Below are 12,577 nucleotides of genomic sequence, written 5' to 3'. Positions count from 1 at the left end.
TGCTCACTCCTGTAACCCCAGCATTTTGGGAGGCTGAGGTGGGAGGATTGCCTGAGCCCAGGAGTTTGAGATCAGCCTGAACAACACAGCACGGCTCCATCTCTACAAAAATTTTTAAAATTAGCTGAGTCTGGTGGTGTGCACCTGCAGTCCCAGCTACTTGGGAGGCTGAGGTGGGAGGATTGCTTGAGCCTAGGAGGTTGAGGTTGCAGTGAGCTGTGTTTGCACCACTGCACTCCAGCCTGGGTAACAGAGCAAGACCCTGCCTCAAAAAAAAAAAAAAAAAAAAAATACCCAAAACAAAAAGACACCAAATAATCTGGTTCTTTACAAAAAGGAAGGCAGGAAAGCAAGGTGGTTTAGAACTCATGCTCTGGACACCCAGGACCTGGGTTCAAATCTTAGCTCCACCAGACCCACTGAGCACCTAGCTGAGCATAGTACAAATGGCATGAAGGTGCCCACTGGCTGTGGGGACTGAGGTCTATCCCAGACATGTCTGACCAAGCCATGGGTCCTGGTAGGGAGGCCCTGGTATGGGGATGTTTTGCCCAGAGGTGGTGCCTCTTCTCATCTTCCTATGGGGGACTGAGAGTTTCTTGTTTTCTTTTTTTTTTTTTTTGAGACCAAGGCATGGGTCCTGGTGGGGGCCCCAGTATGGGTGTGTGTTGCTCAGAGATAGTACCTCTTCTCATCTTCCTATGGGGGGGGGCTGAGGGTTTCTTATTTCCTTTTTTTGTTTTTTTGAGATGGAGTTTTGCTCTTGTTGCCCAGGCTGGAGTGCAATGGCACGATCCTGGCTCACTGCAACCTCTGCCTCCTGGGTTTAAGCAATTCTCCTGCCTCAGCCTCCCGAGTAGCTGGGACTACAGGCACACGCCACCATAACCAGCTAATTTTTGTATTTTTAATAGAGGTGGGGTTTCACCATGTTGACCAGCATGGGCTCGATCACTTGACTTCGTGATCTACCTGCCTCGGCCTCCCAAGTGCTGGGGTTACAGGCATGAGCCACTATGCCCAGACCCTCTTGTTTTGTTTGTTTGTTTGTTTGTTTTTTGAGACCAAGTCTTGCTCTGCTGTCCAGGCTGGAGTGCAGTGGCACGATCTCAGCTCACTGCAACTTCTGCCTCCCAGGTTCAAGCAATTCTCCTGCCTCGGCTTCCTGAGTAGCTGGGATTATAGGTACCTGCTACCACACCTAGATACTTGTTTGTATTTTTAGTAGAGACAGGGTTTTACCATGTTGGCCAGGCTGGTGTCAAACTCCTGACCTTGGGTGATCCACCTGCCTCAGCCTCCCAAAGTGCTGGGATTATGGGTGTGAGCCACCACGCCTGGCTGAGGGTTTCTAATTTGCCCAAAAGTATGGCATAGATTGGAGGGTGCCTGTCATTATGTGAGGTTGGGTAAGTTACCTAAGTTCTAGCAGCTTCAGTTTTCTCACCTCCCCATGAGGAGATGATCCTATATTTCACAGAATGGTTTCAGAACTCAGAGAAGGCCAGGCGTGGTGGCTCTCGCCTATAATCCCAGCACTCTGGGAGGCCGAGGCGGGTGGAACACAAGGTCAGTAGTTCGAGACCAGCCTGGCCAATATGGTGAAACCCCATCTCTACTAAAAATACAAAAAAAAATTAGCCAGGTGTGGTGGTTGGCACCTGTAGTCCCAGCTACTCGGGAGGCTGAGGCAGGAGAATCACCTTAATTCGGGATGTGGAGGTTACAGTGAGCTGAGATCGCACTCCAGTCTGGGAGACAGAGCAAGTCTCAAAGAGAAAAAAACAAAAAGAACTCAGAGAAAGCCAGGCATGGTGGGTCACACTTGTAATCCTAGCACTTTGGGAGGCCAAGGTGGGTGGGTCACTTGAGGTCAGGAGTTCAAGATCAGCCTGGCCAATATGATGAAACCCTGTCTCTACTAAAAATACAAAGAAAGTTAGCTGGGTGTGGTGGTGCATGTCTGTAGTCCCAGCCACTCGGGAGGCTGGGGCAGGAGAATTGCTTGAACCCTGTGGGGGGGGGCAGAGGTAGCAGTGAGCTGAGATTGTGCCACTTCACTCCAGACTGGGCAACAGAGTGAGATTCTGTCTCAAAAATAAATTAAAAAAACAAAATAAAATCAAAACAAAGTACTGCCACAAAATTTAAATTTAAAATACAGCTAGGTGTCGACGGTTGAATTGGTTTAGGTAAAATAAAGGAGACTGGAATAGGTGATAAACTAGCAGAAAAATCCTGCCTCTGTCACTGGCAAGAAGTGGCTTCCCCTCAGAGAGCCTCAGCTTCCTTACCTGTGAAATGGGGTGGTCACAGCACCCGCCTCACCAAGTATGTGGAATTTTCATTGGCAGGACAGCAGTCTCCAGCTCATGATCGGCCCTTACTCCCTCCATCACCCCACCATATCTACCTTGAGGAGTTCGGGCGCCTGCTTTTTGAGTTTCTCCATCTTCCACTCGTTCTCACAGGGGTTGAGCGAGGAGGGAGGTGCAGTACAGGAGCAGCGGCAGTCAGTGCCCGAGCTCACGGTCTCCACCGTGTAGAAGTCCTCCACGCGCGCCCGCCCGCTGCGCACCCGGCTGCACGCGTCCTTGCTCAGGGGCCGCATGATGCACTTGCAGCGGCAGTCAGAGCCCTCCGAGGTCATCCTCACCTGGTCCAGGTCCCCAAACACCTGTTGGGGGTGGCAAGGGGGCTCCAGTGAGTTGCTGGGTAGTCCTATGGCAGGGAGGAAGGGAGAGATGGCAGAAGCCAGCTAGCCAGCCAGCCTTTGGATGAGGGTGTTTGGTGGGTGGGAGGGGGTGCAATTAGAGGTGGTGGAGGCCTTATAATAATAACTCTGTGTGTGTGTGTGCGGGTGTGTGTATTTTTAAAGACAGGGTCTCTCTCTATTGCCCAGGCTGGAGTGCAGTGGCCTGATCATGGCTCACTGCAGCCTTGACCTCCCAGGCTTAAGTGACCCTCCCACCTTAGCCTCCCTAGTAGCCAGGACTACAGGCATGCACCACCATGTCCATATAATTTCGTAAAGATGGGGTTTCTCAGGTTAGTCTTGAGCTCCTGGGCTCAAGTGATTCTCCCCTTTCCATTTCCCAAAGTGCTAGGATTACAGGCATGAGCCACTATGCCATCTTTTTGTTTTGACTTGTTTTTTTTTGTAGACAGAGGGTCTTGCTGTTTTGCCCAAGTTGGAACAATGTGGTGGGATTATAGCTCACTGTAACCTCAAACTCCTGGGCTCAAGCAATCCTCCCACATCAGCCTCCCAGGTAGCTGAGATTATAGGTGCATAACACCACCCTCAGCTAATTTTTAAATTTTTTGTAGAAATGTGGTCTCACTATGTTGCCCAGGCTGGTCTTGAACTCCTGGCCACAAGTGATCCTCCTGCCTAGGCAAAAGAGCAAGTTCTGGGATTACAATATGAGCAGCCTCACCTGGCTTGGCAATTTAAATATTAATGGCCCTATGAAAAAGTTTGGAGATTCCTCAATAAGTTAAACATAAAATTCCCAGAAGATCCAGTAATCCTACTCCTGGGTATATACGCAAGAGAATGGAAAACGGGTAACCAAACAAAGACTTGGAAATGAATGTGCATAGCAGCATTATTCGAGGTAGCCACGAGGTAGAAACAACCCAAATGTGCATCAGCTGAATAGAAAAATATTATACAGCCACAAAAAGGAATGTAGGGCTGGGCATGGTGGCTCATGCCTGTAATTCCAGCACTTTGGGAGGCTGAGGTGGGCAGATCACTTGAGGTCAGGAGTTCAAGACCAGCCTGGCCAAAAAGGTGAAACCACATCTCTCCTAAAAATACAAAAATTAGGTGGGTGTGGTGGCACATGCCTGTAATCCCAACTATTTGGGAGGCTGAGACAGGAGAATCACTTGAACCTGGGAGGCAGAGGTTGCAGTGAGCCGAGATTGTGCCACTGCACTCCAGCCTGGGTGACAGAGTGAGACTCCAACTCAAAAAAAAAAAAAAAAAAAAAAAGAATGCAGTACTGATTCATGGTACAACATGGATAAATCTTGAAATATATGTTAAGTGAGAGAAGCCAGACACAGAAGGCCACATATTGTATGATTCTATTGATATGAAACGCTGTATGCAGGAGAGGCAAGTCCATAGAGACAGCAAACAGACTAGGGGCTTCCCGGAGTTAGAGGGAGAGGGAAATGGGGTGTGCTGCTTAGATGGCATGTGGTTTCCTTCTGGGGTGACAAAGATGTTCTGGAATTATTAATAGATAGTAGTGATGGTTGCATGATACTGTGAATATACTAATGACACTGAAGTGTATACTTAAAATTAATAATTTTTGTTATGTTTGTTTTACTATGATAAAAATTATGAAGACCTTTTATTGAGCACCTACATCCCAGGTTTCACATGCATTATACTTTTAAATGATACCTCTGGCCGGGAGCAGTGACCCACACCTGTAATCCCAGCACTTTGGGAGGCCGAGGTGGGTAGATCACCTGAGGTCAGGAGTTCGAGGCCCGCCTGGCCAACATAGTGAACTCTCATCTCTACTAAAAATACAAAAATTAGCTGAGTGTGGTGGTGGGCGCCTGCAGTCCCAGCTACTCGGGAGGCAAGAGAATCGCTTGAACCCGGGAGGCGGAGATGGCAGTGAGTGGAGATCGTGCCACTGCACTCTAGCCTGGGTAACAGAGCAAGACTCTGTTTCAGGAAAAAAGAAAAGAAGAAGAAGAAGAAGAAGAAAAAACTACCTCTGTGTGTGTGTTAGGGAGGTGTTATGACCTTCAAAGCCTTTATCATGGCCTTCAAGGCTCATGTGAGTCAATACTCTCCCTTGAACTGCTCCTTAATGCCCTTCCCTGTCAGTGACTCTCTCCACTCCAGCCTCAGGGTTTTTGCATATGCCATACCCTCCCCAGAAACTCCTAACCCCTGAGATTTCCATGGCTCACTCCCTTATATCACTTAGTTCTCTGCTCACATGTCACCTCCTCTGAGAAGCCTGCCCTGACTGCCCACCTCCTGTTACTCTTTATCCATTCATTTAGTAGCCTGGTTTTCTTTACTGCATCTATTACCACCTGAAACGTGAGACCTGTTTTTGTGTACATTCTGTCTCTCCCATGCCACAGGTATCACTAGAGGGAGGGACTTTGTCTAGTTTCCTCCTATATCTTCATAATAGTGCCTGCCTGGCCTGCAGTAGGTGCTCTGTAAATATCTGTTGAATAAATGAGCCTGCATTTTGCAAACATGCTAGAGCACAAGGTTAAGAGCATGGCATCTGGAGCCTCAATGAGACTGTAGGCAACTTAATATTTCTGTGCCTCTGTTTCCTCATCTGTAAAATGGGCTTCGGAATCATGAGGTTGTTGTAAAGATTAAATGGGTTGATACAAATAAAGAACAGGGCCCAGCACATATTGAATGCACCTTAAGCATGAACTATTATTATTATTATTTTGAGACAGGGTCTTGCTCTGTTACCCAGGCTGGAGTACAGTGGCCTCATCACAGCCACTGCAGCCTTGACCTCCTGGGATTAGGCGATCCTCCCGCCTCAGCCTCCCAAGTAGCTGAGACTACAGGCATTTGCTACCATATCCAGCTAATTTTGTATTTTTTGTAAAGATGGGGTTTCACCATGTTGGTCAGGGTGGTCTCAAACTCCTGGGCTCAAGCGATCCTCCCACCTTAGCCTCCCAAAGTGCTGGGATTACCAGTGTGAGTTACTGTGCCTGCCCCCACTGCTTTTTCTGCAGTCTGTGGAGGCACAGGGGAAAGTGAGAGGTGGGAAGGGTGGGGAGGGTGGGAGGAGAGTGGCTCTGGGTGGAGGCTGTGTCCTGGGCTCTCAGTGGGTGAAGTGTACTCTGGGCCATTTCCCCTCTGCCTGTGAACACCGACAGTCAGGCTCAGGGTCCTGTACATTCCTTGGCCTCTGTTAGCGCCCTAACTCTGCCTGTCCTTCAACACTCCTGGGTTCCCTTCCCTGCTCTGCTGGGACCCCTTGCCACTCTACCCACTCCCCCAGATGGGGTCAAGAGCCTAGCAAGAAGATGTGGGTGTGTTCTGTGTGGCCAGGCCAAGGAAGCCTCCTCCTGGGGAGCCACCCATACTCCCAACACCCACCCATACCAGCAACTGCCTCCACATCGGACTGTGACATTCCTTCCCTCCTCAGATGAGGTGCTACCTCCTGATGGGGGCAGCCAAGGCCCTGACATGGGCCAGGAGTTGGAATAAGGCCTGTACTCCCAGCGCTGGCTGCCAGGCACCCACGCAAGGTCCTCCTTCCTGTGACTGCTACATCCAGTGCTTGGCTGGAGAGCAGCAGAGCACCAGGGGGAAGAGCTAGACCCAGGCTCAAGTCCCAGCTCCCACACCTCCTCCCTGCTTGGCCTTGATCCCTCTGAGCCTCAGCTTCCTCCTTGGTAAAATAGGAGAACCACAGTCCCTTGGTCATAAGCTCATGGTGAGTCTGAACAGAGACAATGCATGTAGGGCCTTCGCATGGAACCTGGCACAGAACAGCTGCTCTCTAAGGGGTACCTGCCATCAAAATCAATGCTGATAACACTCCCTGCCATTTGCTCATTATTTTCTACCTCTCTGTGCACTCATCATGACCCCATCTTAGAGAGAAGAAAGCTGAGCATCAGAAAAGACTAGGGGCTTGCCCAGGGTCACACAGCATGGCCCGACTCCAAAACTTGGTTTACATGTTGCCCCTCCCATGCCCACCCACAGTCACCAGGTAGGGGCTCCTCCTGAGCAACTGAGCTGGAACAGATGAGTCTCTACAGAGGGGACCCTGGACTGGGCCCTGGGGGGTTTAGAACCTGGGGCTCCTACTGGGCCCAGCCCACCCTGACCTTGCCATGAAGGCTGGAGTTGTGCCAAGCAGGAAAGTACCTGCCTCGGCCCTCATCTCTCCCTGCAGCCTTGCTCAGCACACACGGATGCCAAAGCCCCCAGAACTAGGAGTGGTTTGTGCTTAAAAAAGTACCCAGGTATTTGCAAGGAAATTCCACAGTGAGATGAAGGTGTACTCGAGATTTTTCTGCAGAGAGATGGATGAGTCTGGCTGGAGTGGAGGAGAGGGCATTCAAGCTGTGAAATGTTCCAGCAACTGAACAGGCTCAACTTGTGAACTTGTGTCACTTTTTTTTTTTTTTTTGAGACGGACTCTTGCTGTGTCGCCCAGGCTGGAGTGTAATGGCGCGATCTCAGCTCACTGCAACCTCGTTCTCCAGGGTTCAAGTGATTCTCTTGCCTCAGCCTCCCGAGTAGCTGGGATTACAGGCGCCCGCCAGCATGCCTGACTAATTCTTTTATTTTTAGTAGAGATGGGGTTTCACCATGTTGGCCAGGCTGGTCTCAAACTCCTGACCTCAGGTGATCCGCCTGCCTCAGCCTCCCAAAGTGCTGGGATTACAGGCGTGAGCCACCATGCCTGGCCATCTTGTGTCATCTTGAGGTTAGGTCTGCCCTCTTTCCTCACAGCCAGCCCAGACTCACCATGAGGCAAAGACCTCCCTGAGAGCACAGTGCCACTTGGGCACCTCCCCTTGGATGCCCAGAGGTACCCCAAACTCAATCCATGCAAGACCGGACCCAGCATCTTCTCCCAGCCCCATGTCACCTACCTTCCTGCCTAACCTGGATCTCTGAGCCTCCCTCTTACCCTGGACAGTAGTCGTGCTCTTCTGACCCTTCATCCTAAATGTCTCTGACCTTTGCCTCCTGCTCTCCACTCTACAGCCACAGCCCAAGTTGAGGCCACATTAACTGCTGCCTGGACAATATAGCAGCTTCATCTGTTGGATGAATCTCCCAAAAGCTCCTCTTTGGTAATCTACGTTACTTTTGCTCCACAAACGTCCATGGATCCCCATTACCTGGACGAGTTCTGGACAGGGGGCCATGCTTCAGCATTGCCTGGGGGTGTACCTGGGAGCTGCAGGTGCCTGGGCCCTCCTCCAACCCTATGATTCAGACGGCTTCTGGCTCCCCAGGCTACTTGGATGCTTCCTAGAGGCTCCAGAGTTCCAACTACTCAGGCTCTCTCTGTCTAGGATTTTTGAACAAGCCCCAGTCCGACTCTTTGAGCCTCAGTGTTCACGACCATCAAATGGGGAGGGGCCACTGAAGCCTCAGAGTGTTGGCAGAAGGGATGTGTAAGATTCTGCATGTAAGTGCTTGACACATGGCTTGGCACACACGATGCTCCTCAAGGCTCTGCCCCAGATGCCCCAGCCAAAGGGAGTGCTGGTTTGAGACCTTCCTTGCAGAGAGACCCAGTGGGGCTTGTCCTGGCCTCACAGTCGTGATGTGTAGGAGGACTCCATTACTATGTAGCCCTCGCCTGCCTGAGAGCCTGTTTCCAATTACACCCACAGGCGGAAACTCCCGGAGCGGAGGCGAAGCAACACCTAAACCCCCGGGACTGGCCTGGCCTGGCCTGGAACATCTGATCCAGCCCCGGACACCACCGCCTGCCTGCTCTAGCCCCTCCTGCTCCCCTGGCTGTGTTCCCACACCCTTGGCCTTCCCTCTGTCCTTGGGCCCCTGATCAGCAGGCTGACCAAAGACCTCCTTCCCACCCCTTGATACTAGAGGAAGTGAGGCACTAGCAACCTTTTCACAGATGGGGAAACTGAGGTAGAGATGGAAAATTCTCAGCCACATTCTAAGAACGCACAGCAAGAAGCAGCCTCCCAGAAGTCTGTGGTGCCCTGCCTGGGTGTCATGTGGTTACCTGTCCGTCCATTCCAATCTCTGTGCTGGGCAGCCCTTCAGAAATACCAGGGAAGCTGTGGGGCCCCCCTCCTACTCCCAGCCCTGAGAAAGCACTTCCTTAGATGGAAACTCAAAATCCAGTTTAGGAGAGACCTAGTTATAAACATGAAATGAACACACGTTGAGCAAGGAGCTGGCTGAGGAGACCGACAGAGTCCTGGGGGTGAGCTGCCCTGGGTCCCTAGATGTACTGGGCCACAGGGAAGACTGGAGCCCCCAGGAACAGGAAGCCTGAGGAGGGGCCAATTAACCCTTTGGGGCCCTACATTGACTTCAGGTCCCAGGCTGGCTCTCTGAAGGGCTCATCCTCCACCCCAGGGAAAACGGAATGAGCTTGGAGAGGAAGGGAGGGGGTGTGACAGGGGGAGGGAGCGGGTGATAATGAAAACAGCTCTCTCTGTAGAGCCAGCAGGAGTCTGGCTGAGCTAAGGAATGCAGAGTAAATTCACCCATCACTTGATTTTTATTTTTCCCAGCTGGCTGCAATGGTGTGGGAGTGGGAGGTGTCTGGGGGAGGGCTGTGCTGAGGCCCCCAGCTGTTCATCCTCCAAGCTCTAGGTTGTGTCTCTCCACCCCACCAGCCCCAGCTTGTCCGAGGACAGTTAAACACTACACCCCCCACCCCACCAAACACACACACAATCTAGCAAGTGTTTGGCTGACTCACTACATAAACAGGGTGTTGGGTTTTCTTTGTCTTTGCTTTGTTTTGAATGTGAGCCCTCCCCCACAAGCTCTACAGCTCTCTGCACAGAGGATGCCCAAGACCAAATATCCCTCCCAGCCAGAGATCCCAGCGGTCACAAGGCACCAATCAGGTTATCTGGGATTTTCTGCTCACTTGTCCTTGTACCTGAGCCAGATCAGGGAATCCCAGAGGGCCCCAATATGGAAGGAAGGTTGGGGAGACATTTCTCAGATGAAGAAACTGAAGCCCAGAGACAGACAGTGATTTTCCCAAGGTCACACAGCAAAACAATAGCAGAGGAAGGCCAGACTGTAAGCCAGCTGCCTCTAAACCCTCATTTTCCCACCTGTAAAGTGAAACAATACTCATTCCCTCCTTGTCTCTGGAGTACACGGCCAGCATTGCACGTGGGTGCTTTCATACCCTGAGCTGAATCAGGCAGAGGGTTGGCCAGTGCCCATTGCTCATATACTCACCATGTGGCTACTGGCTTCTGTCTTTTAACTGCTCATGGGCAGGACACGCATGTTGCACTAGGAAAGAGGCTGCAGAGATATCGGAAGAAGCCTCTCTTTTGCCCTGATGCTCTGTGACCAGGGCTCTCATACTGCTCCTCACTCTCCCAGAGGCCTGCCTTCAGGGAGTCATTTCTTTTTTTGGCGAAATCTTGTCTCACTGCAAACTCCGCCTCCTGGGTTCAAGTGATTCTCCTGCCTCAGCCTCCCCAGTAGCTGGGATTACAGGTGCCTGCCACGGCGCCCAGCTAATTTTTGTACTTTTACTAGAGTTATTTAGAGTAACTGGGACTACAGGCGCGTGCCACCAGGCTGGCTACCGGGTTTCACCGTATTGGCCAGGCTGGTCCTAAATTCCTGACTTCACGTGATCTACCCGCCTCGGCCTCCCACAGTGCTGGGAATACAGATGTGAGCCACCGCGCCTGGCCATCAGGGAGTTACTTCCAGAACACCCCAAGTGCTGTGGTGCTAAGTATTTTATAGGCATGAACTGCAGGGAGTGGGTCCCAGGATTCTTCCTGTATCTACAGGTGAATAGATGGAGGCTCAGAGAGGTGATGGCACCGGCCGCGAAGTGGATGTGAGATTGAATCAGGTCGGCTTGACACCAGAGCACGGCAGAGAACAGCTCAGGTCACTTCTGGAGCTACCTAGTCCTCCAGGGGGTGCACCTGGTCCCTGGCAAGAACATCAGAGGCCCGGCGAGTGGCCAACCCCGCTGCATTCGTGGGGCATAGAGGACTCTGAGTCCCCAGCCGGCCCTGAAAGCCGTGGCGCAGGCCTGCTGCAAGCCTGGGAGTCTCTGGGTAACAGTTGCCAGGGGCCTCCCCCCACGAACCTCAAGTCTGGCCAGCACTCTGGGGAATCCCCCGGCCCCTCCGGGAATCAGACCCGGTCCCAGCGCCCCTTCCCGAGGCCCCGTCCGCAGCATCCCTACATTTCCAGCGCTTCTTCCCCCACGCGCTCCTCTCTCCCAGCCCCTGCCACTGCGGCTTCCGTGATAAGTCTCAGGTCCGGTCTTCCCGGCTCCCGGCTCCCGGCTCCTCCGCCCCGGCCCCGGGCCCCCTTCCCGGCCGCAACCCCGCCACAGCGCCCCCTCGTGCCCCGCTCCCCGTCGAGCCGCGCGGGTTCGAGGGGCGCGCGTACCTTACTGTCGGCGCGTGCGGGGCGGGCGCTCAGCAGCAGCAGCGGCAGCAGCGGCAGCAGGAGCAGCGGCCGGGGCGGGAGGGCGGACGCGGCCATGGCGCCACGGGGACGGCGGGCACGGACGCTGGGAAGCTCGGGCCACACTGCGAGCTCAGCGCCACCGCCCGCTCTGCCTGCCCCGAGCCCCCTGCCTGCCCCCTGCTGCCCGCCTCGCGCCCCCTCCAGCGCCGCCGGGGGCGGAGCTAGGGCGGGGGGTGCAACCCGCCCCACCCCGCCCGCCGTCCGCTGGGCCTTCCCGCCGTCGGGTGACTCTCCGAACGGTACCCCTGCCCGCGCCCCAGGGAGGATCTCCTGCTCCCGCAGGAGCAGGGCCAGGGGGAGGCGTGTGAGCTCCCCGCATGGACGCAGGTCCTGTTCCGACAGCCGTGGGACCTTGGGCGTGTCCCTCTACCTCTGTGTGCCTCAGCTTCCTCATCTGTAAGATGGGGGACTTGTGCTTTCCTTTTGGAGTGGTGGCAAAGTTCGCATGAGAGATGGATGTTCTCAAGGCATGTGAGCCTTTGCGCTGTCCTATACCACCATTTCCGGAGAGACGGGGGTCTCACTCTGTTGCCTAGACTAGTCTGGAACTCCTGGGCTCAAGCAATCCTCCCACCTTGGCCTCCCAAAGTGTTGAAATTACAGGCATGAGATTACCCAGCCTTTCCCTTTTTTTGTGATTGGGTCTTCCTCCGTCACCCAGGCTTGAGTGGAGTGTTGCAAATATGTCTCACTGCAGCCTCAACCTCTCCAGCTCAAACTATCCTTCTGCCTCAGACTCCTGAGGAACTGGGACTACAGATGCGTGCCACCACGCTGGCTAATTTCTGTATTTTTTGTAGAGATGGGGTCTCCTATGTTGCCCAGGCTGGTCTCAAACTCCTGAGCTCAAGCAATCCAGCCACCTGGGCTCTCAAAGTGTTGGGATTTTAAGTGTGTACCACCATGCCTGGTCTCATTTTCTTCACAGAATTTGTCACTCAGTGGGACTGTCTTTCTTGTTGATATGTTCCCTTGTGTTGGAGCATGACTTCCCAGGGCACATTCTTAGTTTCTCTCCTTGATAGAGCTCAGCAGTTCTCAAGGTGTGGTCCTTGGACCCGCAGCCTCCGCATCACCTGAGAACTTGTTAGAAATGCCAACTCTTGGCCGGGCTCAATGGCTCACACCTGTAATCCCAGCACTTTGGGAGGCTGAGGTGGGTGGATCAGGAGGTCAGGAGATGGAGACCATCCTGGCTAACGTGGTGAAACCGTTTCTACTAAAAATACAAAAATTAGCTAGGTGTGGTGGCACTTGCCTGTAGTTCCAGCTACTCGGGGGGCTGGGGAGGGAGAATTGCTTGAACCTGGAAGGCAGAGATTGCAGTGAGCCAAGATCACGTCATTG

General features: G+C 53.0%; 1 protein-coding gene across 1 annotated transcript in view; it reads right to left on the bottom strand.

The window, feature by feature from the left end:
- The window catches only part of OLFML2A (olfactomedin like 2A), a 37,875-nt gene extending 26,537 nt beyond the window's left edge, over positions 1-11,338 (bottom strand). Inside the window, exons 1-2 of the mRNA XM_032251574.1 lie at positions 11,150-11,338; positions 2,414-2,677 (exon numbers count right to left, since the gene is read on the bottom strand). Coding sequence (XP_032107465.1) covers positions 2,414-2,677; positions 11,150-11,245 — 360 coding nt within the window. The 5' untranslated portion in view covers positions 11,246-11,338. The remainder of the gene's footprint in view (positions 1-2,413; positions 2,678-11,149) is intronic.
- Positions 11,339-12,577: the final 1,239 nt, after the last annotated feature.

This window comes from Sapajus apella, unplaced genomic scaffold (assembly GCF_009761245.1).
Source record: "Sapajus apella isolate SASKATOON/1434 unplaced genomic scaffold, GSC_monkey_1.0 scaffold76, whole genome shotgun sequence".
Taxonomy (NCBI): domain Eukaryota; kingdom Metazoa; phylum Chordata; class Mammalia; order Primates; family Cebidae; genus Sapajus; species Sapajus apella.
The sequence above is the reverse complement of the archived record's forward strand: the minus strand, read 5'-3'. Positions and strand labels throughout refer to the sequence as shown.